General features: G+C 43.7%; 2 protein-coding genes and 1 long non-coding RNA gene across 3 annotated transcripts; 1 reads left to right on the forward strand and 2 right to left on the reverse strand.

The window, feature by feature from the left end:
* The first annotated feature begins 177 nt into the window (after positions 1-177).
* Positions 178-14,532, forward strand: NIPSNAP2 (nipsnap homolog 2). The gene is made up of 10 exons (XM_021550953.2): positions 178-294; positions 4,591-4,730; positions 4,814-4,859; positions 7,707-7,801; positions 9,607-9,677; positions 10,014-10,154; positions 10,538-10,569; positions 11,757-11,851; positions 12,628-12,711; positions 13,419-14,532. Exons 1-10 carry the CDS (start codon positions 209-211, stop codon positions 13,481-13,483), a joined length of 855 nt encoding a protein of 284 aa, XP_021406628.1. The 5' UTR covers positions 178-208; the 3' UTR covers positions 13,484-14,532.
* On the reverse strand, positions 9,090-12,676 carry LOC110482041 (uncharacterized). Its single transcript, XR_002467355.3, has 2 exons — positions 12,435-12,676; positions 9,090-9,919 (listed from the first exon to the last, which is right to left on the reverse strand). It is a non-coding gene; the product is annotated as an uncharacterized LOC110482041 (long non-coding RNA).
* Positions 14,533-18,327: 3,795 nt separating the features above from the next.
* Positions 18,328-23,026, reverse strand: PSPH (phosphoserine phosphatase). Its single transcript, XM_021550954.3, has 5 exons — positions 22,704-23,026; positions 21,679-21,813; positions 20,058-20,203; positions 19,210-19,358; positions 18,328-18,514 (listed from the first exon to the last, which is right to left on the reverse strand). Exons 1-5 carry the CDS (start codon positions 22,922-22,924, stop codon positions 18,404-18,406), a joined length of 762 nt encoding a protein of 253 aa, XP_021406629.1. The 5' UTR covers positions 22,925-23,026; the 3' UTR covers positions 18,328-18,403.
* Between the last annotated feature and the right edge of the window lie 1,244 nt (positions 23,027-24,270).

Genomic DNA, 24,270 nt, shown 5'->3' on the forward strand with positions numbered 1-24,270 from the left:
CAGAACTGGTTCCCCTATATCTGAGTAGCGGTCCCCAGAGCTGGGCAGGGTCCCCTAAACCCGACTGGGTCCCCCCAAGGCGGGGCCGGGGTCCCCCCTCAGCTGAGGGGCCGTGAGGGGGTCGCGGGGCCGCGCATGCGCGGGCGGCGCTGCCCGCCAGGGGGCGTGGCCGCAGCCCCCGGCCCAGGAGGGAGGCGGCGGGAGCAAGATGGCGGCGCGAGTGCTGCTGCGGGGGAGCCTGGCGGGAGCGCCCGCCCTGCCGCGCCTGCAGCCCGGCACCGGGCCTGCCCTCAGGTGAGCCCTGAGGGGGGCGAGGCGGGCGGGACGGGGCCGCCGGGGGAAGCTGCACGGCAAGAGCCGGCGCCGCCCGAGCCGCCTTGCGCCCCGCCGCGCGCAGCGTCCCCTTGCCAGGCTGGAAATGGCGCCCCGCCGGCGGGGCAGCGGCCGGGCCTGGGGCGGGCGGTGCGAGCGGCGGGGCGTCCCTCAAGGTCACGGGCCGCAAGGCCGGCCCCTTCCTTCCCTCCCCGAGTCCGCCCCTGGGTGGGAGGATGGCCGCCGGAGCCCGGGCTCGGGGGGCGCCCGGAGCCTTTCCCCTCACGGCCACCCCCGCGCGGAGCGGGCGCGCCGCGGCTCCGGGGTGCCCCGCCGCCTGCGCACCGCTGCGCCCGTGTTAGACACCGGGATGCTCGCACCGCGCTGCCCCTCCAACTCCTCCGAGCAACAGGGTGCACGGCCGGCAGCGGCTCCTGTCAGCGGGCACGGCCGCAAATCCCTGCTTGCCCAGGGTTTGCGTGGCTGCACATCCCGATGTCTTCCTGCCTTCACCGTTCACAGCCACGGCTGGTACTTCCCGTGGGAGCTGGGCTCACCTTCTCCCGGTGCTAGGGCACACAGAGAGGCACATCCCGCAGGTTTTGGTGTGCAGAGATTTGTATTTCTGTGTGCGAGGGTGCCCGAGGTGCATTCATACACGCACACAGCTCCTGGGGGCACCTCCCAGGTGTAGGAAGCAGGCACAGGGTGATGGAAACACAGGAATTCCCAAGCTGGGATGGATCTACACAGTTTTTCCTCCCTTTCCTTGAAGCTGCCGCTTCAAGCTCTAGAACAAGCATCCCTGCAAGCAGCTGTTCAGGGAATGTGTTGTGAGGTTTTACCTGCATGATTTTTGCATATTTTAGTTGCAAATAAACTTTGTTTAGACCACAGATCAAAAGCTGTCAAAGATAGAAAAGTTGGTTTTCTTACTCTTCCAGGTAGATTTGGGTTACTACAAAATCTAAATACTTAACCTGGTGTGTCCCACCCAGGTTATGTTTTGTGCTAAAAAGGTGTTTTCCGTGAGATTTTTAATCTAATCTAAACAAGCAATTCAGTGTTAGCCTTTTGTGTTCAGAGCCCAACCTTTGCAGCAGGAAAGCAAGGCCCACAGTTAATATTTGCAGCTTGAGAACTTGATGACAAGTTCTCAAAGACAAGTTGATGCTCACAGCTGTTGAAAGACCTGAATTCAGTCCCTGCTCCTCCAGAGCTAATTTTGGGTACAGATTGCCCCAAAAATTGAATCAGTGATCAATTCAGGGCTTCTTGGTTCAGTGGTATTTTTAGGATATTGATTAAAAGTCAGGCTATTGAATCTCAGTTTGGGTGCAGTGTGTGAGGTGTATATTTAGTTGTGATTTGTGCTCATGAGGAGCTTTACAGCTGCTGGGGAAAAGATTTTTCCATACATGTAAAATATTACTCATGTCATTGTTTTGAAAATTAACCATACCTCCAGTTTTCAGTGCAGTTTAACATTCAAGTCACGAGATTCTCCTAACAGCAAAGAAATTTGCTTTTCAGAGTTAATCCCTGTAGCTCCAGCTTACTTCTGCTGCTGATGGAGTTCTTTTTCCTCTTCAAAGTTTGCTGCAAACAATGATCCTTGTAGATGAGTTTTCTAAATATTACCTTGCTAACTTTGTTTAATAAAGGGGAGGGAATTGTTTAAAATGAGAGTTTACAGGTCTGAGTATTGCAGGGTTTGACTTCTGCCTCCTGGAGCCAGGGAGGGCTTAATTTGAGGGAGCCTTTTCAAACAAAACTTGAATTTCTGAGGTGGGGTTCTCTGAGCTCAGAGAAAGCTCCACTCCAGCAGCAGCCTTATCATGGACTGCCCTTCAAATGCCTGCCCTCAGGAATTTAGCACAGCCTCATGTTTGTGTGTGTGCCCAGAGCAGGGCAGGCACCATTTTCAATAAACACACCAAGATTTAAACATCATTTCTTTGTGCTGAAGGTCATCTCAGCTGTGGTGGTTGTTTCTCTGCTGTGCAATACTTTCCCTCTCCTCCAGCCTGCTTCCATGGGCAGAACCAGGTCATTATGTTCTTTTCTGACACTGGGATTAAAAGGTGGATTGTTGTAAAAAATGCTTTTGTGCAATACAGGTGTGTCCTAGGGGATATTTTCCCAAAGGAAATTGAGATTTTCTTTCCCTGTTTTCTTTTCCTGGTAGAAAGCTTTGGGCTGGAGGTCCAGCTGTCCTCTGGATCCACAAGTCAGTAGTTAGGGGTGAAAAGTTGATGGCTGAGATTTCCACCTTAGAAGTAAATATATGTGCTACAAATGCCACATGTAATATTTCAGTATTTCAGGAGAAGCTTGTGACAGAATTAATTTTTCTTCACTGTGGCTACTATGAGGCTGTCAAAAAAAGGCAAATTGGAGGACGAGAAAGAAGCAAAACCTTTTGAGCTTGTCAGACATTGTAGAGGATCAGTTAAATGCATCAGATTCCTTGTCCTGGTCTCTGGGAAAAAGGAATAATTCCTTTAACACATCACTTAAAAAACCACAGTCTGTGTGCTGTGATGTAAAGGGAGGTGCCACTATTTTGAAAGTGTACTTGGAGAAGCTGGACAAAGATTGGATAAGAAAAGACAGTGAAAATGTTATGTTTGGAGGCAGGGGAAATGTGGATGTTGTACAGAGAGCCTGGCTCTGTGTCCCTGTGTGTTGCTGCAATCTCATCCTCTTTCCCAAATCAGTATTTCATGCTATTTTTCCTCTTGAAAGACATTTCCCTTTTGTAGAGCTGTCTTTAAGGAGCACAGGAACATATGGCACTTCCTTTCCCTTTTACACTGTGCAGTTTTCCTTCTGCACGTTTTTTGCTCTTTTTCACTCCTGACTCTTTACACCAGGCCAGACCCAGCCCTGGGCAAAAACAATGGGTTAAAAAAGAGGATAAATAGGCAGGAGAAGCAGCCATTGCACAGGGAATAAGCATGGATAATGTGGGTTGTGGGAATAGGGTTTGTAGAGAATTTTTAAAGTTTGATGGAAGATTTTATGTACATTAATTGTTACAGTGACAGTGTTAGCACCTTGTGTGCTTCACTGTGCACAGCAAATGATGAACAAGGCCATCAGAGAAGTTTTTTCTGTTCAAGAGAGAAGGGGAAATGTGGGAAACGGATTTGTAGAGAATTCTCAAAGCCTGGCAGAAGGCTCTCATAGTGGGCATCCATATGCAAACTTGGAGATAAGAAATGCTGACTTAGAAATGCCATGAAATAGAAAAGACATTGTTGAGAAAAAAAGGGAACTAGAAACAAGTTTCAAAGGATGGCCTTGCAAATAAGTCTGGATACTTTAAAGAAATAGAACTATGAAAAATGCATTGTAGTGGGACCCATGGGGGTAATTTTAGATTATTTGCTTTAATCTACAGCATGGTGTGGCAAAAGCTGATAGGGCAGGAAACTTGTAATAATTATTTTATAATATTTATATTATATGTAATTATAATGTAATTAGGCTTATAATGTATTGTGATTAAAAAATAGCTTCTTATTGTGATGGCATGAATTATAACATTATGTTATAATTAATTATATATTATAATATATTACAATTATATAATTAATTATAACATCATGTTATAACATAACATATTGTCTGTCTCTTTCTGTCTCAACATTTCTCTTCACATGAGACAGAAAATAGAATAAAAGTTTTTACAACACCTCTCAGTTGCCCTGTCTCTGGGTCAAAAAAGAGAATAATCCAGCAGTGGATAACTGTCTGTGAAATGTTAATTTATACTGTCTAGTGAGAAAATATAATAATATCTATATGTAATTTATATAGTATAATAATGTCAAGTGAAATGATAAATCTCAGTGAGCCACTTCACTGGGAGAAACTGGGAAGTTCCAGCAGTGTGCAAGTGGACGTTGTGCTAATTTCTGATTGTGCTTTTCCAGTTGCACTCAGTTACTAAATAAACCTGCCACATTGATCACTAACCAGTATATTGAAGGCTCTTCCCTGAGACCTCAACGAGTCATTATTATTATTTTAAGTGGTCTTAGTCTTAAGTAGTCTTAAAGAAATCCATTGCAATCACAATTTTTCTGAATACCTGGAAAGAATTTTAGTAAAAAACAAGCTTGACTTTCCCTTCAAGACTCCATTGCTGAGTGCTGTCACAGCCACAGCTCTGTTTTTTGCCATTAGTGTGTGCCAAGGGCAGCTCTGTGGCTACCTGCCCTGCCTGCCTGGTGGCCACGCCGGGCTCAGGGCTGTCCTTGTTCCCTGCAGGGGGCTGGGCTGCTCTGCCCGCAGCGCCCGCGAGGACAGCTGGTTAAAATCCCTCTTCGTGCGCAAGGTGGATCCCAGGAAAGACGCCCACTCCAACCTCCTGGCCAAAAGAGAGACCAGCAGCCTGTACAAACTGCAGTGTGAGTGATGGCTCTGTGCTCCCAGCACCTCTCCTCCCTCTGCCCCTGCCCGCCTCACCGCCCTCTCGTTGTTGTTGTTGCAGTTCACAATGTCAAACCTGAATGTCTAGAGGCCTACAACAAGCTCTGGTAAGTGGGGGAGCTCTCTTTTCACCTTTTAGGCACGTTGATTTGGCAGACATCATAGTGATGTAGAGGGGAGGTGACAAAAAATCTGCTTTTTTAGGATTTGGTATTAAATAGATCCTATGAAAAAGCAAAAAGTCCTGTAGTCAGTTCACCCCACCTCCCTCTCGGCGTTGCCATTTCCTGAGCTGCAGTTGAGGATGATTCCTGTTGTCATAGTTATGTAGAGGGGAGGTGACAAAAATTCTGCTTTTTTACGATTTGGTATTAAATAGATGCTATAAAAGAGCAAAAAGTCCTGTAGCCAGTTCACCCCACCTCCCTCTTGGCATTGCCATTTCCTGAGCTGCAGTTGAGGATGATTCCTGTCGTGAGAGCTTTGGTGACATTTGCTGAAGCAGCTCTCCCCCTTCCCTGAGTGGTCTTAAAGTTCCTGATCCCTGCAGGGAAAGGTGGAATGTTGCCATTCCCACTGCAGCTGCCAGGTTGAGGATGGGTTTTGTCTGCACACTGGAAGGAAAGAGAGATCACTGCTAAATAAAACTCAGATGTTAGAAACCCAGGGGTTGATTTCCTCTCAGCTCATTTATATCCCTCTGCACAAGGCCTGTGCTGAGCTGCTCCCAAGGAGTTACACAAATCTTGCATGGGGGTCTCTGCACTGGGGTGATTCCCTCCAGAGGGAGCAGTTCTGGGACAGCTTTCCCAAAAAGTTACAGCTTTAGAACACGTAGGAATTACTCACATTTGAAATTGACTGCTTTAAGAGTAAAACTGCAGAAATATTACTCCTTTTCTGCCTCCACAATCCACCCCTCTGGAGCCCTGAAAGAACTGTGTGTTTAAATTTGGGGCTGGAGTGAGCCTGGCACCCAGCAGTGCTTTTCTCACTGACAATAGAAACCTTCTCAGCATAATAACACCTCTCTGCAACCAACTTTGAAGTGTGAGCACAGCAGCTGGGCTGGAGGGAGGGGAGGAAGTCCCAGCTCCCAGTTCATGTCCTCAGTTGTTCCTGGGTGGCAGCACAGCTCATCTGTCACCTCTGTGTTGGGCTGGATAACCCAGAGCTGATTTCCCTGCTATAGAAGCATAAAAAGCCACTAGAATAACATTCAATTGAGGTATTTTTAGCTTTTTTTGTTGTTGTTTAAAAAATAGATACACAGTAAAGGACAATTAGCATTCAGCCAGCTTGCTGTTTAAAAGCTGAATATAAACATGTCCAGTTATGCAAGACGGGGAATCACTTCTCTGCAATATTTCATGAGCTGCCTGAGTGTTGAGTGAGAGCAGAGATTTCTGTTTTCAAGGAAAGAGACAAACAGCAAAGAAAGAAACTGCTGACAGCAGTCAGATGAAATATCTGTAGTTAGATTGATTCTTTCCAAAGCAAATTGAAGTATTTCAGGCAAGGAGACAACTTGAATAAAGTAATAAACAAAATTAAGCCTCTCTGAATTTCCCTCCTGCCTCTCCCTGAAGAAGAAAAATGAACAGGTTAATTCTGTATCAAATAAAAATGAGAATTAGTCATCATCATCACCAGGTATTAATAAATAATGTAATGAAGACAATTACAAGAATATTTCATGAATCACTGTGGTTAAGGAGCCCTTCTGAAGAATTAGGGACAGCTTTTTTTAGAAGGTGTTCAGTGGGCATTTTTCCTTTAATTTTCAACAATACATGGTAGAATTATGCAATAATTTCCCATTCCTCTTCAAAGCTGCCTTTCCAGGATCTCATTCTGCTTTGCAAAAATGAACTGGTGGTGAAACATCCTTGACAATATCCTTGGAGAGTCATTTTATCATATTATTTACACTGGCTAGTGAGAAAATGTCGAGGTACAAATTGGTAATGAGATTTGCTCAAGGTTGTCTGGAAAGTCAGTGGCAGAAACCAGAGGAAAACTCATCTCCAATGATTCCCAGCCCCAGCCCAGCCTACTTTTTATTCCTTGATACTGTGCAGAGACTCATTGCCTGTGAGCCAAACTGAGGAAGAAGGGTAATTATTCAGGGAAAAATAGAAAAGCCAGAGTTCAACCAGACTAATTGACTTAATCATCAAGGCACAGTGCAGGGAAAGCTGTCTTGACTGAGTCAGCAATCAGCAAAACTTAAATTTCCTCATGTTAATCTGGGCCACTTCTAAAGTCTGAAAGAGTATTAGAAATCCTGGGAAGAGTCAGACAGAAATTTTGTATGGGAGGTATTTTTAAGGCAGTCCCACTGTTCATTAGTGGGTGAGTTGCCTCAAAGTAAGAGCACTTTCTGAAATCAAAAAGCAATCCTGTGAGCTACAGCCATTATTTCATTTACCAAATTATTTTTATTCATTCAGCTCAGCAGTTGTAACTGGTTTAGAAGAGTGTACTTTCATATTTCTGAGTTCTCCCCCCTTGAGGGGAGCTTTTCCCCAAGCAAAGAAAAGCTTTTCCCCAAGCAAAGAAAAGCTTTGTCTCAAACAAATCACCCACGTAGGCTGAGTTTTCAGTGAGGAATCCTGATATTTGTTTTCCTGATGTGTTGGATAACCTTTTAGACAGACATAATTATTTAGATACACCTAATTTACTGCATCCAAAGATGCAGTAAATGTTATATATTACAGAAATGTTATAGATCTTTGTTACAGATTTCTAAAAAAATGGTGACACTCACCTTAATTCTCCATGGGGGTGTAGCCACCTTCCCCCTGCATAGCAGAATTTGCTATTTCAGCTTTCTCCTCTGCAAAATAAACTTGTGAATGTTCCTAGCATGATGCTGTGTTATACATTTATCAACTGTGGCCTCCCTGAAGGCAATGCAACCCAGTGTCTGTGTGTTCCTTGTTTTCAAGTCAAGAGGTGCTGCCAAAGATTCATGAAGAAAAACACTACCCTTGTGCTCTGGTGGGGACTTGGAACACGTGGTACGGAGAGCAAGATCAGGCTGGTAGGAGATAGAAGTACAATGTAAACCCATGTGCTTGGCAGGTTTCTTCTTTTTAAATCATCTCTGCTGACACCCAAACCCCCTGTGTGCAGTGAGGGGAGTGTGTGCATCACTCCTCAGCTGTCTTAAATGTGCACTGCTTGCTTTTGTTGGACAGCAGAGCCTTCATTCCTTCAGTTTTGTCTCGTTGTTGGTGTATTTTTGTGTTTTCCAGGTGGTGATGGTTGGTAAAATTAACAGGTTTTGGGGATATATTTGTAAAATACAATCCTGTGGGCACAGCTCCTGAATACTTCTGGGTGACTCTTGCAAAGCCAAGAGTTTGTCCCTCCTTGAGCAGTATAAAAGCTTTGTTCAGCCTTTCAGGCTGTAATTGATGAATATGAATGATAATGAATTGCAAATCATTCCAAGCCATCTGCATTGTAAACTTAACATTAAACTTTACTGGGGGAAAGTAAAAACCTTTCTGTTCATGTTCATACAAGGATACTGCCTAACTATGAAAACAAACTGGAGCTAGACATGATTGAAGAGCTGCTACAGAGGTAACTGCAAAGAGCCCGGTGTAGAGAGAAAACCTGAGAAATGCCCTGGGAATTGGAAGGAATGGGAAGCCACAGATCCAAATCCATAGAGGTTCTGTGAGAGCTGTGCCAGGCTCGGTGCTGTGACTTCCTAATTAAAAAATAAACTCCTGCACACATCAATTCTCCCTGCACTGCCAACATATGGCAGTATTGACACTGAACAAATGCAGAGAATTAACAGCAGATGAACCAAACAATGTTTGAGAACAGCCCTGGAAGTTGAAGGGGAATTGGGGAATGAGGACAATTGAAATGGGAATTCCTCAGGCAAATCCCAGTGGCTGCTTTTGGAACAGATGAACACAGGCTGGATCTGTCACTACATCCCCAGCCTGCCTTAGAAATGTTCTTGCAACACTGGAATAAAGCAGATTCCAGTGGGGTTTGATTTGTTCAGTGCTGGGTTAATATCAGGTGGATCCATCAAGTCTGCCCTGGGGGTGAAGCAGCAGGAGCAGGAGGAGAAATCTGCTCTCCCAGGGAAGTGCCTCCCATCAGCCTGTGGAAAAGGCACAGAGCTGCTTAAGAGGGCAGAAAATAGATTTTATTTTTCTGTGAGGTGAAACTACTGCCTTTCCGTACTAAATGCTTGTAAATACATCTTTCTATGATTTATTAAAGGGGTTTATTCTGATTTATTCAAGAGTGAATGCTTTGAAAAACTGGAATTGTTTTTATAGGAGAAATCCCAGCAAATGTTCAGTTTTCTTCTGCTTTTATTCATGTTGAGCTCAGAAATAACATTTGCATCGTTTTTCATGTCCTACAGAAAGTGTCTTGCTTGTGTGCTGGAGTAATTTACTGAACTGAAAATCTGCCCCTCTACTGCTCTTAGATGAAATTGGTACAAAGCACGTTTTTGGAACTAAGTCATCCTCTTCAGCTGAATCTTAATTTCAATAACAGTCATGACAAGTCATCACATCTTACTAGCATGGCAACAAAAAGTCCTTTCAGAAATTCCCCTATTACCCTCAGAGTAAATTGCAAAATTTTCCAAGAGAACCCCTTTCAAAAAGCAGATGATTCCATTATCCCTAAAATAATCCAATGTGTAGTGCTTTTATTAATGAAAAGCTATTTTCAAACCTGCTGCCTGGTTTCTATTTTTGTGTAATTTTGTAGTGTGAAGAGCATTTTATAGTGTGATTTTTGCATAAGATTTACCACTGGTCTGGGACATCCCTGAAAACACTGAAATTTTCTCTCTTTCAGTTCATTTGTGGAGATATGAAGGAGGTTACCCAGCTCTCAATGAGGTCATGAGCAAACTTCGTCAAAATAAGGTAAAAAATGCTGATTTTGTTACTCAGAAGCGAGCAAAGAATGGGCAGAGCAAATAAAAAAAGCAGATTTAAATAGCAAAGTGTCTCATTCCCTTCCTGTACAAGCCCAGAAACCTCTTTGAGAAAGGATTTATTGTCACACTCACATTTCATTCCCGAATAATTCACCTGTAAATCCTTGGAATTCTCAGATTCACCAGGGAGAATTCATATTCCTTTCGGGATTTCGCTGTCCCACAAGCCTGATAACATTAAAAAAACCCCAATCAAAGCCACATCTGGTGTCCTGCTGTTTGTTGTTGCAGAATTTGACCCATTTGCTGTGTTATTTTTTAGGAATTCACAGAATTCCGTAAGGAGAGGGGTAACATGCTCCTCTCCAGGAAGAACCAGCTCCTGCTGGAGTTCAGCTTCTGGAATGAACCTGTTCCCAGAGATGGCCCTAACATTTATGAACTGAGATCCTACCAACTCAGAGTAAGTCCAAATTTGATTTCTTTCTGATTTTTGAAGCTCTCTGCTGTCCTAAAACCTTTGGTAGGTTTTTATGGCAAACAGAGCTTATCTGAAAAATCTGTTTTTTATCCAAGCTGGCTCTCAGAGTGTGGGGTCTGAGGTGAAGGCAGGCTCCAACAAGATCCTGATAATCTGCAGGGCTGAAACCCTGTGGTTGCTTTGAGGGATGCTTCAGAGATGACTAAGAGGTGGTAAACAGAGCAATTAGAGATTATTTTAATATTCTTATCACTCACAGGAAGGGATTGTGTTAATACAGGGTGCTTTCCATGCAGAAAGGGTGTGGAAAATGTATAATATTTTCTTTTAAACTGCAGCTTTAACAGCGTGTTTTGTTTCTGCAGCCTGGAACAATGATTGAATGGGGCAATTACTGGTAAGTGTTAATTAATTAAGGTAAGTGTTGCCTTCAGCCCTGGTTGAGAGGTGCAGGTATAGAAAAAGCAGGACAGGAGGTGCCAGGGTGGCACCAAAGCCACCAAAACCTCCCTGTTAAGGGGCTGCTGCTGCACTTGCACCCCTGGTCAGACAATCCTGTGACCCTCTGAGGGGAAAAAAAAGGAATTTTGTGCACAAACAACCCTCTGTGGTTTGGCTTTGCTTCCCAAAACCCTTTTAGTTTGCTGCAAAAACCCTGGATTTTCAGCAGAAAGCTGCTTGGGAAGAGTGGCACTTCTTCTGGGACACTTGGTTCATCTTTCCCAAACCGCTTTCAGCTGAAATTTTGGCTCTTTGAGCTTTCAAAGTCAAGTTGCTTCTTGAAAAGCTGCTGAGCAGCACATTTGTAGTTTAATATATGGGTTAGCAGTATTTCAGACAGTTTTCTATTGATTATTTGCATGTGGTTTTGTCTTATTTTTAACCAGTGTAAGCTTATTTCAATTTGCACTCGCTGTCCTTGCAATTCTAGTGGTTGATAGTTAAACAGTTTGGAGTATTTTCAATTATTTGGACAAAGGTGAGGACTTAGATTTCCAGACTCATCATTGATACAATTTTTTCACTTACAGTCATTCGAACAATTAAATTTAGGGTTTTTTTTTTTATAAAATAGGCACATCTCTACTGCTAGAAAATCTGTTTTATAAGATACAACAAGAGAAATATTTACCTTAATTTATGCAAAGATCTGCATGAATAAAAAGTTGTATTCCACTACTACAAAATCTGTGGAATATTAATATGGCAAAGCTGACATGACTGAAACTTAAGGATTTAGTTATAAAATCAGCTATAAAAGGCTACTTTACACTGTGCCAGCAATTATTTTTATCCTGCATTTGGCTGAAAAATTATTAATCCAAAATTTAGTCAAAATGTATCCTCCAATTTTAATGCATCCTAACAAGACACAGAGGTAAATCTTAATTACTTAGTGCTGAAAACAAGCATAATGCAGCTTTTTTTCTTACTTCTAATTACTGAAGTGCACAATAAATTCAGTTTAACATTCCAGCTTCCCTTCCACTCTGTTTTTTTCCCATTTTCCAATGTTTTTTTCCCCATTTTCCCTGATTTCCTGCCCAGCTGTGCAGGCTCTGATGTCTCTGTGCTCCCCTGCAGGGCTCGTGCGATTCGGTTCCGACAGGACAGCAATGAAGCAGTTGGGGGATTTTTCTCCCAGATTGGACAACTCTACATGGTCCATCACCTCTGGGGTAAATTCCTCTTCCCTGCTCTCTTCTCCCACTCAGCCAACCCAGTCACTTTGCCCAGGAGGAAATATTTTTACAAAAGGCAAAGGAAATGTCTTAAAAGTCGGGGTAATTTTTTTTTCCCCAATTTTTTAAATTTCTTATTTTGCTGATTTTTTTTAACTTGTGTGTAAGCAAATTTGTTCTTCACCAAACAAGAAATGAACATTTCCTGGTTTGTTCTGTTTCTCCCACAGTTTCTGCTGTCTCTTTCTCATTAGGAGCTCAGTGTTTGCTCTCAGTCCCACAGCCATGACCCTGCTGTCCCAGCTCATGCTGAATCTTTTTTTTTACAATTTCATTTCAAGCCTCAAATCCCCCACACCTGCAGAAAGGAAAGTCAGGCATTTATTTCCATTCCTGCATGGAGGTGTTTTACCTCTCTCTATACATTCATATTCATAAACACCTTAGTGTTTTTTCAACTTGAAAAACAATAATTTGTTAGGAATGACCCAGTTTTTAATTCATATCCCAACAATCCAGAATTTTATCTTTCAGCAATCTGGCAGCCTTCATGTAGAGCTGTGCCCCTGCATTATCTTACCTGTGCCCAGGTATTTTCTGTCTTCTCCAGCTCCTTCTGTTTGTGCTGCTCTGGGAGCTTTTCTTTCTGGCAGAGAACTCCTGATTTTTTTCCTTCCTGCTGTTCCCAGCCTCCTAATTCCTCCTTGGCATTCTTTTAAGGGATTTCTTCCTGTGCAGAAGGGAAAGGAGTCACTTTGTGCTTGTTTTCCCAGCTTACAAAGACCTGCAAACCAGGGAAGATATAAGGAATGCAGCGTGGCACAAACCTGGCTGGGATGAACTGGTTTATTACACAGGTAACCCATTAACTTCTCTGGAATGCTGGGGGCAGACTTTGGGCTGTGCCACCCTCTCTGCTCCTCAGCACATCCCACTGGGGGAAAAAGTTTTGTATCTCAGGGGCAAATGTGTGTCTGTGTCAGTTTTTATCCTGTAAAGGAGCAGAGGGACATTGCACTGAGCTGTAAAGTGAATTTTGCAGCTGGTTGTACATGGAAAAGTTGCCCAAGTGCTAAAAATTTACTGCATTAATACTGAATTTTATAGCAGCATTTCTGTGGAATGTGGAAGAACAGATTTATGTAAATGCTTGTAAAAGATTTAGGGAACCAGGGGTGAAATTTACCTTTATATTAAATAATTACTTTGAGTATTTATTGAAATACAGGAGCCTTGTTAAATGCATTGCTGGGAAAAGGGAATTTAGACTTTGGAACAAAAAGCCAGGAGAGCTTTGAGATCAAAGAAAGCTGTCACAACAAAACTCCCAGAGATGTGCCAAGCATGTCAGATTTGGGTTCCATAGGCCACATTTCAAAGGAAGTTACACCACAAAAATGTGGGATCACTTCCATTTTGGTGAAAAGAATGGAAATATTTGTCTTCAAACGAGCAGAGAGATGATATTAAAGTAATTTTTTCCCACAACCACCGTATAGAGGGGTGATTACTGAATGTGCTGAACTCTGTCAGTGAAATTAAAACCTCTCTCCATTTTTTTCAGTGCCCCTTATTCAGGAGATGGAGTCCAGAATCATGATACCCTTGAAGATTTCTCCACTTCAGTAAAGTCACTGATTTTCTTGTGCCTACATAGATGAAGTGACAAGTTTTTGTCTTAATTTATGGTATACACTGTATATCATAGTCTGAAATATAAAAGTACTGTATTGAGCTTATAAAAGAGACCTCTTTTCTTCAGAACCCACGACCTTCTGCTCTTAGGGGGAAAAAAAAAAAACGAAGAAGACTGTGATTAAAAGGTTGGTGAATTGAAAACAAGTCCAAATCTGTGGGCCAGGTCCCCAGGGAATGTGTGACCTACAGGATTTGAAATCTCCTGCTCCACAGGCACTGCCCAGAGCTCAGGAACAGCATTGCTGTGAGCATTTAATGACTGCAGCTCTCCAAAACAAACGTGGGAGTGAAATGAGAAGCTCTGGAGAAATGAGAATTTCATTTCCAATTGTGAAACGAGCAGCTCTGGGGTTGCTGTGAAATCACCCCTGGCTGGTGGAGCAGGCCTGAAATCAGCAAAGCTCCATTTCCAAGCAGGCAGTCATTAATTTGGGATAATCCTGTGTGGCAGGGGATGGATTTTGGATAGCAAGGGGCATTGCAGGGTCTCTGAGCACACTTTTGTGTGGAACCTCCCCCAGGAATGAATCCCACGCAGGGTGAGCCACGTTTCCCCCACAGACACTGCCTGAACACCCTGCAGGGAATCAATCCACTCCAAAGCATTTCCCTCCCCAAACAGCTCCAAAATCTGGGAAAAGGGGTTGAATTTAATAAGCAGTGCTGGTTCAGACTCAGAGAGGGGCTGCAGTTCCCGTGGCTGGGTTGGTGTGTGAAGCTGGGGTTGGCATTTCTGTGTACCATGGTGTCCAGTTGTGTTTTGGTTTCACTTTTAGGCTAGAATGTATCCACACTTTTTGGTGTCTGCAACGATGTGAACATCCTGTAAGTGACATTAATATTCTCTCTCTCTCTCTCAAGTGGCTCCAAGAATCAGTGTAACATACTGAATGTACAAATCAGTTCTGAATGTCCAGTTTGTACATTTCAAGAAGTTTTCAGGAAGAACATATCAGTCAATAAAAACCTTTTAATTTTCACTTTTTGCTGGCATATCTCCTATGTATTACACCACTTGTGTTTTCTCTCCTCTTGCAGTGTTTAGTATGGAAAATTCAGAATATTTCAGCTTAATTTACCCATATCACTTCTCTGGGTAGGGGACAGCATTTCCTATTTTCTGCTGTCCTTTTCCAAAGTGAATTTACAATCTCTCCATCACATCCCATTCTGCCGAGTGTTCTAGAGGCTCTGAATGCTGTGGTGATAAGTACAAAACACTTTTCCTGTTGAATTTTTTCCACAAATTATGCTTCATTTTTCAGGTGTGCTCTCTTTCCTACTTATATGAAATACACTGCTCTCATGCCCCCCCTTGAATTTCCCCTTGAACAAAGTCAATATTTGATCTGGTTCTTGTCTGGTTTTATATTTTCCTCCTGTTGCCAAGTGATGGTGGGATTTTACTGAGTCACATTCTGTGCTGTATCAGCTTGAAGTTGCTCAGTGGGCCAAGGAAATCATTTGAGCTGATCCTCCTTGGAAATCAGCCCTGAGCAGTGATATCACCTGGGGCTGCCATTTCCCCAGACTTTGGGGCTACTCTTCAGCTGCAGAAAGAAAAAAGGGATGCCAATATCACCTTCCAGTCCTTTTTGTCTCTCCCAGCATCTTCCCAGATTTCTTTTCCTTGGAAAATTGTCCTTGTAACTCCTACCCAGCAATCTCAGCCAGAGACAAACAGCAAAAAACATTTTTGGAGCTACAGGATTTTTGTGTTCGATGCAATCCATGTTTTTTACCTTCACCAGGAATTAAATTCTGCCTGGCACAGCTCTTGTTGTCCAAAGACCACAAAGTTTTGCCTGGATAAGGGATCAGAGGAGTAACTGGGTGTCCTGTGGGGTGACATCACTGTGGAGTCCCTCACCCACTCCCAGCATCTGAATTCCCCCTGGATTTCTGAATTCCCCCTGCCCTGATGTGTTACGGATGAGCCTCCCCTCATTCTGAGCTTCCTGCTTGTTCTGGCTGCCCTCAGGGACAGATAAAACAGATAAAACCTGATATTTTACCTGCAGCTAAAGCAGTTCCTGTTATTTTCCTTACAGATAACAGTGTAAACTCCAATGGAAATGAGTATTCCAAATCTTCCCTTGGCCTCCCTTTGCCTGAGCTGTGTTCTGTGAACACTCTTGGGATTTTCCCTCTTGATTCTATGGCTGAGTTCAAGTTTTCCTTAGGTGAGCAATCCCTCAGCATTTCTTACAGCACAACTGCTGCAGTTCAGAACTGAAGTCACTTCCCAAAGGTTGAGAAGTGGGGGAGCAGTTCCTGGAAGGGCCTCTGGCAAATCTCAGCTCGTTCCACTGCAATGACACCATTAAAACTCAGGTTTAATTGTCCTGGAGAAGGCTGCAAACTGCCCCTCATGCAAATACATAATTTAAAACAACTCTGCCTCACTGAATAATCACATTTAAAGCCTTTTTATGAAGGCTGGTGGTCAAAACACCCACCTGGAGCCCAGCTCCTCCCTGTGTGACCTGTGCTGCTCCCCCAGACTTTGCCCCTCTGTGCTGGGATGTGTCTGGGCAAATCTGTGTCACTGAAACTTTCCTCCCCCTGCTCCATTCCCTGCTGGGAATTTTCCACTATTTCACAGGCAAAACAGCTGAGCTCTCCCTGAGCTCAGCAATGCTCCTGCTGCCTCCTGGGCTAGAGGTCAGCCTCGATATTTGCCCAGTGGAAGGGGAGGGAGGCATTTTATTTTTTTTTCCCCAAGCCAGAGTGACCTAAAGAGCTGTTGTGAAATCCCTGGCACAGCCCCACGTTTCCATAGTGCCCCGACTGGCAGCAGCTCCTGCTGTGAATGTTAACATCCCTGCAGGGCTCCTGCCTGGGGCACTGGGGGAACTGCAGAGCCCTGAGCCATGTCCCAGGGCCTGCAGCTCCAGCTCCGTGGCAGATTTATTTCCTTTGTGGCCTTTTCATTCCATAAAAAACAGCAAACAAACTCCTGAACTCCTAACTGTGGGATTGCACAGGGGCAAAGTGGGAGCAGAAACTCGTCAGAGGTGCCCTGCTCGTGCAGCCTTGCCTGAACAGAAGCAGGATTGTCCAGGAGCTGCCCTGGGAGCTGGCTGGGACTTTCCTCAGGAACAATTTCAAAGAATTTTACTCCCAGAAGTTGTGGGGAGCACTGCCAGCCATTGTCTGCTTGGCTTTTGTGGGGTTTGCTGAAGCCTCTGCAGATCCTCTGGGGCTCTCACGTGTCTGCCTTGCTCCAAAAACCATCACAAGTTTGGTTCTGAATTTGTTTTCTTTTAACTCTTCTCTACTATTTAAATGCTGTTGTAACCTCAAGGCAAAAACATTTGACAGCATCACTGAGAGCTGCAGCCCTCACTCTGGGCTGGGGTAACTCCTCTGTCCCTCATCTCCTCCTCACAGAATGAACAGAACCAGGATTTATTTGTTGGTGATGCTTTAACAATTGAACAGCAGCTGTCATGTGGCACCTTGGTTTAATCATCATAAATCAAGGAAATTCAGTGCTAATTGTGAAAAGAAGTGATTATTATGAGACAATGTGAAATTTTGGATGGTAGGGACATCACTTGTTTCTGTTCCAGCCAGAAATTGTGGTGGGTGAAGGAGAATTGCCACACTTCAATTTCTGGAAAAATATTGGGGCTCTTTGTAGGCACTTAGAAGATAAAAACCTCAGCAGATATTAAATCTTTTTATATTAAATCATGTCATATTTACCCATCTTTCTGCTGTGTGTTGTGGGGATTGAAGGAAGGGGCAGGTGTGTTGTATTTTAACATTGATAAAGCTTTTTACATCCTCACAGGTGAGATTCTTACAAGTCAGGGACATAAAAGTCCCACAATGTGAAAAACACTCGGGAGAGTTGTCAGCATTTACCAGGAGTGTTCTCTTGGATCAGACACTAAAGAAACTCCTTAAAAAACCAGGATCCATCAGCTGCAGCTCAGAGGAGTTCTTAGAACAGGTCAGGCTTAACTCTGGCAGAGTTTAGGGGTGGTTTATCCACACTGGAGGCAGAGGAAGGGACTGAAATTTCCCAGAATTTCCTTTCAAGGTTGATGAATTCACTCCCATCTCATTACAGCTGCTGGGGGTGGGTTGGCAAATGAATAAAACATTCCACAAACACTGGGACCACTTTCCAAAATCAGCAGTTTGGAATTTGATTGGAATATTTTGATGAAGGATGGGAACCACTCTGTCCTTCACCTGAAAGTGTTTCTTGGCCAGGGATGAACATTGGATCTCAGATTTCCATGCAGCTCCTGTTGAGTAACTGATGTTGAGTAATAGATGACACCACAAGTTCTCTGTACTCATAATTTTAATGAAATCAAAGATATTTAGTGATGTTTTCCACCTGTTCACTGATGAGCTGCTGCTGAGATTCTGCACAGTGAAAGGTTCTTGCCAAACTGCAGCCTGAATTACATTATTATTATAATAATTATTATTATTATAATTATTACTGTTATTATATTGATTAGGCAAAGTTCTTGTTTTTTGGCCTTGTCCTTTTTTTTTGTTACCCAAAATAAGTAGAGGCATTACTGATGAAACAGATGTGCAATATAGACCAGGAGATAACCCCTTAAGGTATTTTTAACTTTTTATTTTCTATGTTTGGTCTTCCCTTGGAAGTAAATAATTTATTTATTCCACCATAGGAAAGCTTTATAAAAAACTTTAACCATTTTCATTCCAACCTATTTGAGTAGCACGGTGCCAAAGTGGAAGGTCCCCGACCCCCAGAATCATTAAAAACTCCAGCCCACAAGTTTGCAAACAAATAAATGTTTAATGGCATTGTATAATGGATTTACAGGTGTTAAATAGATTATTTTACATGAGGATTTATCGCTCTTCCAGCTCTTTTAGCAATTCATCAAAGTGGGTGATGTACCACTTTGCTTTCTCCTTTACTTGTTTTCTGACTACATTGCCTCCAAATCCAATGAAGCAATCCTGGAAAAACACAAGGAATGGGCACATGGATTATTGCATGGAAGGAACAGAGTTCTCAGTAATTAAGTTTGCTTTTAAGATTGTGTTTTAAAATCCTGTTTTCCTTTGCATGTTCATTTTTCAGATTTATGAACAATTAATTCTGCAGCATTTTGGTTATTGGGGTTTTTCTCAGTGCCTTGTAGCTTCCAGATTGTTCAGATGTGAGATTTTCCTGAGAATCTGATGTAAATGTGATGCAATTCCATTCAAGAGCAAGCAAACATTGGCTCATACACCAGCATCCCACAATTACCCCTCTCCTGTTTATCTTACCTCTGCTTGCCTCAGCTGAGAGATACCAAAAGCAAACTTTAACCCTATCCTCAATCATTAACCAGGGCAATCATCATTTCTACATCTCACAAAACCCCCTGCAGTGAAAGTTTAAAATTTCCACTGCAGTTTTTCTTTTTTTTTTTTTTTTTTTTTTCTTTTTTTTTTTTTTTTTTTTTTTTGCCTTGAGGTGGGAAGCATCAAACAAATCCTGAGCAGTTTTGGGGTACTGGGGGACTTTTGTGTGGGGAAAGGCTGGTACATGAGCATTTATAAAATTTGTCTTGCTGGTAATTTTTTTATTAAAGAATCCAAACCTCACTCTTGTTTTTGCCCCAAGGATTTGCTGAGAAGGACTTCAGGATTTCTGTAATACTCACTCCAGGAGGGCAGGCTTCCATGTCTGTAGCTCCATCTCCAATCATGACCACTTTCTTGAAGTGGAACTGTTCTTTCAGATGAGTGATAACCTTCCCCTTCCCCCCTGATTCAGCTGTTGGTTGTGTTTCATCAAATCCTGCATATTCTCCTAGAAAACAATGGAAGGACAAGTTGGAAATACAGATATTTTCTTGGAAATTAAGATCTCTGCCTGTGGTCTTGACTTCATTGCATGCAGTCCTGTAAAACTCACAGCACAGCATCCCAAATCAATAATTCCAAGGTAAATTTAGACTGGATTTCACCCAAGTCTTCGGGGGGGGGGGGGGGGCGGATTTTCAAAGGAAAATAGAGACATTTTCAGAGAAAATCAGAAACCTGTGTGGGCAGTGCTGCCAATCCCAGGTGCTCTGGTGTGAACACCCCAGGATGATGCAGAGACTGAGTAGGAAAGCCTGAGTAAGAACAACCTCTGTACCTACAGCTCTGGGGGCACTCCAGCTTCAAATCCAGAGCAGCTCTGCTCCAGTGCCCCAAAGCCCCTGAAAGGGAGGGTTGTGAGGGCAGCTCAGGCCATGGACTCTAACTTGAGAGGAGAAAATGAAACTCTGCTCTCAGCAGCTGTAATAAGTTTTACCTTTGGCACAGCTTGCAATTAAAAAGTAACTGCAGCTCTATTTCTTACACTGAGCATGCCCTGAGCTGGTTTTTGGTAAGGTTTTGTTAATTTTCCTCCATGGAATCAGCTGGATTGGTAACAGGACAGTGCCTGCAGCCCAATATCTGAGAGGTGGAAGCAGAAAGGTGCCATTAATGAGCAGAGAGGGGAGGTTGGAGGGGCTCTCACCGTTGAAGTAAAATTTGAGCCTGTTGGCAAAGACGTTTGCTGTGGGGATGTTCAGCTGCAGGGCCACGTGTTCCACAATGCTCTGGAAGCCCCCCGAGACCAAGAACACCTGAACCCCTCGTTGGTGGAGTCTGCTCACCAGCTCCCTGAGGAGAGACAGCACAAAGGGCAAATAAATCCTTGCTAAGCCAGGCTTTGTGCTAGTCCAGCTTAGTTTGGGTGTGTGCTGCTTCCCAGCTCCATCCACCTCTGCTGCCCAAAGCTTTTCCCTCTCTCTGTGCACACACCTGACAAAACCATCATTTCATTCCTCAAAACCAAGCACTCCCTAAAACTGTTTTCACTTTCACATTAGTTCCCTTGAACAAGTGAGAGCAGATCCAGTTCAAAATTTCTTTTCTGAAGTGAAACAACAGCAAGAAAATGAATCTGGAATGCAGCAAAATGCAGGGAATGAGATAAAACCGCTGCTCCAAAATGCTAAATGGGCTGAAAAGTGCAAAGTTTTCTAGCTCAGAGTTGGTTCAGCAGATGCTGGACATCAATGCCATCTTTAGAAGAGGGCACCAGCTAGAGAAAGGAATCAAAAAAAAAAGTTTGTGACCCCAGTTCATGCCAGCAGGACTTGAGGGCAGTGCAGAGTTTTGAGGATTTGGCTCTGGAGGCAGAAGATCAGCCTGGAGCAAGGGGAGCAGGGGAAGGGGTGGAGGAACAGCAGAAACACTGAAAACTGAAAAAAAAAGCAAAGCAGAGGCTTAAAGCAGGACCCAGAAAAGGAGGAAGAAAGGGAAGGAATGAAAAGGAGGAAAAAAGAAGAGGACTGAAAAGGAGGAAGAAAAGGAAGGAATGAAAAGGAAAATCATGTGATCCTGAACAAGGAAACAATGTTCTCTTTGTGGTTACCTCTAGCTGTCTTCTACAGAAAAAAAGATATAATGCAAGCACAGGATCATCTAAAACTCCTTTTATATGTTAAAAATATTTTAGACTTGAAGTTTTGGTCAGATTTTGTGCTAAAGAAATTATTTTCAATTGATAGAAACAATTTGAATAGGGAAAAAAAAGTCCCCAGAGCTTTTCATTTAAATAGTTCATGTTCATTCCAAACCTCAGGATGAATGAATACACATATTTATGTGTGTTTGCTTTTATTTTAATGGTTTTAGGGACTTCAGAATGGGTAGCTCTGAGCAATGGATCCAATAAACTGAGCCAGGGGTGTGACTGCACTGAGCAGAGTCAGAGAGAGGTAACAGAGTTGCAGAATAGACCAAATTTAAGGAGGTATTAAATCTCCTCCCAGTCCCATCACCCCTGAAAAAACAGTGGTTGAACAGATTCTTTTCCATTCCCATTTAATCCTCAAGGCAGGGTTTGAGCTTGGCAGCCAAGGTGCCAGTTAATATCTAAGAATCTTTTCTTTTTCCATGGATGTTTAACCATTAGCCATGGAGTCAGGCTCCTGATCCAAGCTCTGTGCACACCCAGCATGGAGACGGAGCAGGAAGGCAGCACAAACCAGCTCTGTGGCCTCACAGCACCACTAGTGGCACAGAATTTGGTTATTTATTCCATCTGCTTCCTGAATACTCAAAAAAAAAAAAAATTCAATTCTTCTTACCTTATTCCTGGAGTTAGCTGAGGTGGGTTGTCAGATATTAATTTCTGCACTTGTTCATAGGAGGGCCTGATGAGACCTAACCGTGCTGTGAGAGCTGCCTTGAATGTCACAGTGCCACCCATGGCTCTGCGGGTCCTGAGGGACAGCCAAAAAAATCAAATCAGGGACATTTCACCAGCTGGGGCTTCTCCCAACAACAGAGCATTAAGGAGGAACGACAAGGAACCAGGTAAGAGAGGTTATGTTGAGCCCAAAGATTGGTGGCTAGGATATCTCCATGGATGGGAGAACCAGTGGAGCAAAGGAAAATGGCTCAATTCCCTCTGTGATGCCCTGCTGGGACCATATTCCTGAGCTGAATCTAACAGAGCTTTTGCTAAAAGCTTCAGCTGGTGCTGCTTCCCAGTCTCAGCCTCAGCAATGGGTTGGGAGTGCTGTCCCCTCTCCTCCATCTCATGGTAAGGCTTCCTCGTTCAGAACAGGGTTTGGTAATGTTCAGCCAGGTTTAATGATGAGGGCTGCTCTTAGTCTGTCACAATTACCACTAGAGAATTTATTCCAGAATGGTTTTGTTGGGTGGCCACACAATTCCCAAACCAAGTCACTTCATCCTGCATTAATCCCACAGAATTACCACTAGAGAATTTATTCCAGGATAGTTTTGTTGGGTGGCCTCACAATTCCCAAACCAAGTCACTTCATCCTGCATTAATCCCACAGAATTACCACTAGAGAATTTATTCCAGGATAGTTTTGTTGGGTGGCATCACAATTACCAGAACAAATCACTTCATCCTGCATTAATCCCACAGAATTACCACTAGAGAATTTATTCCAGGATAGTTTTGTTGGGTGGCCTCACAATTCCCAGACCAAGTCACTTCATCCTGCATTAATCCCACTTACTACCCCGACCCCTTTACAAACTGCCATCATCTACAGCAGAACCAAAGGACAGTGTAGGACAAATCCAGGATCTCAGCTCACTTTGCCTGCCCTGTGGGAGCTCCCCCAGCCACACTTACATCTCTGCCACGGCGTCCCCAACCCCACAGAACTTGGCCAGCTCATCGATGCCCTCCTCCCTGATGACGGTGCTGTCCACGTCGAAGCACACGGCGTCGGCGCTGCGGAAGATCTCCTTCAGCTCCATCAGGGACGCCATCCTTTTGGGAGCTTTCTTACTGTGAGGGGACAAGATGAAATCTTTCTCTGAGTGGGAGTGGTGCACTGTTTCCTGAGCCATTGGTGCTGCTGCTCGGGCGAGAAGGGCCGAGCGCAGGCGGCTCAGGGCTTTTATCCCGGGGGCAATGGTGGTGGAGGTCTGGCTCAGCTGCTGATTTGCTCTCGGCTGTTGCTGCCTACTGATGGTCACCTCGTGCTCCAGGTGGGCCGTGGAGCCCTGGGCTGCTGCTGATTTGTTCCCTGCTGCCTCAGCCCATTTGTGGGTTCAAGGTTGTAATCCTTGGCGTTGGCTGAGGCACCAGGCTGCCAAGAGCTGTGTGGGGTTGCAGGGCTCTCTTTCATCTCGGGCGTCTTGGTTTCTCATCTCTACCCCAGCTTGGGGTGTCACAGGAGTTGCTGCAATCCCTCAGGATTGATTGCAAACTATCCTAAACCTGTCAATGAGTGGTTGTTCCTAAATCAGGAAGGTTTAGATCCTCATTAATGAAAGATTGGACCATTAACATTGGGAATTAGCCTTTTATAAATCCATCTAACCCTTTGGCCTTTGAGAAACTTCATTCAACCCATCAAGACATCACATTTTCTATAACAGTCCCTGACAAAAGTTTATTTTCTACCCTGTTCAATCTGTCCACTTCAATATGTTGAGCACTGCTGCCTATCAGTAGCTTAAAGAGTTAAGTATCTTCTTAGTCATCCCTGTTCAGCTTGTGCTTCATCCTTTCATAGGGGAATTAATTCAGTGTGGATTTTAATGTTTACTAATCTATAATTTAGACACAAACAACACCTTCCTATTTATCTCACTTATCAGAATTTTTTGTTTTCAGAAGTTTTTGTTTCTTCTAATCTCTCAGGCATCTCTCAGGACCTGTCTTGTATGATTGATCTGGGTTGCAGGTTCTTTTCCATCAAACAGCACATTCTTAGGAATTATAGATGTATTTATAACCTCTCATCTTTTGTTTTCCTCTCACTAATGGTCAAAGCAGGAACAGAACCTTTGGGTTTATTCCCAGGACTTGATGAATATCGGGATACAAAAGGCTTTATGAAAAATTCCCATCATCGCTACAAATGTAGAGCACACACCTCTTTTATCTGCTCTTGTGCATGGAGTAAAAGAGAATTCTCCAATCTATTTGAGGTGGTTGGGAGGTGGAAATGTGTCTGAAGGAACCACCCAGCCTGAGTGGTGAAACCTGTTGTGAACAGCCAGGAGCTGGGTCTGCACAAGAGATCCTGCCTGACAAACAGGAGATGGCAACTGGCAAGGGACAGAGACAAGGAGTGACATGAGAGGCACAGGCAGCCCTCAGACAGGGCCTCAGAATAAACATTTTTGGGGTTTATTCTGCTGCCTTTGAGGGGAGTGGTGGCACTAGAGGAGCTATCCCAAAAAAG

This window comes from Lonchura striata, chromosome 20, assembly GCF_046129695.1.
Source record: "Lonchura striata isolate bLonStr1 chromosome 20, bLonStr1.mat, whole genome shotgun sequence".
Lineage (NCBI taxonomy): Eukaryota > Metazoa > Chordata > Aves > Passeriformes > Estrildidae > Lonchura > Lonchura striata.

Bases quoted from the DNA above. Each gene is read 5' to 3' on its own strand.
- NIPSNAP2 (XM_021550953.2), top strand. From the start codon at position 209: ATGGCGGCGCGAGTGCTGCTGCGGGGGAGCCTGGCGGGAGCGCCCGCC. The intron at 4,731-4,813 runs GTGAGTGATGGC...TTGTTGTTGCAG, and splicing joins CAGCCTGTACAAACTGCAGT to TTCACAATGTCAAACCTGAA. The intron at 12,712-13,418 runs GTAACCCATTAA...CATTTTTTTCAG, and splicing joins TGAACTGGTTTATTACACAG to TGCCCCTTATTCAGGAGATG.
- PSPH (XM_021550954.3), bottom strand. From the start codon at position 22,924: ATGGCTCAGGAAACAGTGCACCACTCCCACTCAGAGAAAGATTTCATC. The intron at 21,814-22,703 runs GTAAGTGTGGCT...GCTGTCCCTCAG, and splicing joins GGGGACGCCGTGGCAGAGAT to GACCCGCAGAGCCATGGGTG. The intron at 18,515-19,209 runs GTGAGTATTACA...GTGTTTTTCCAG, and splicing joins TGGAAGCCTGCCCTCCTGGA to GATTGCTTCATTGGATTTGG.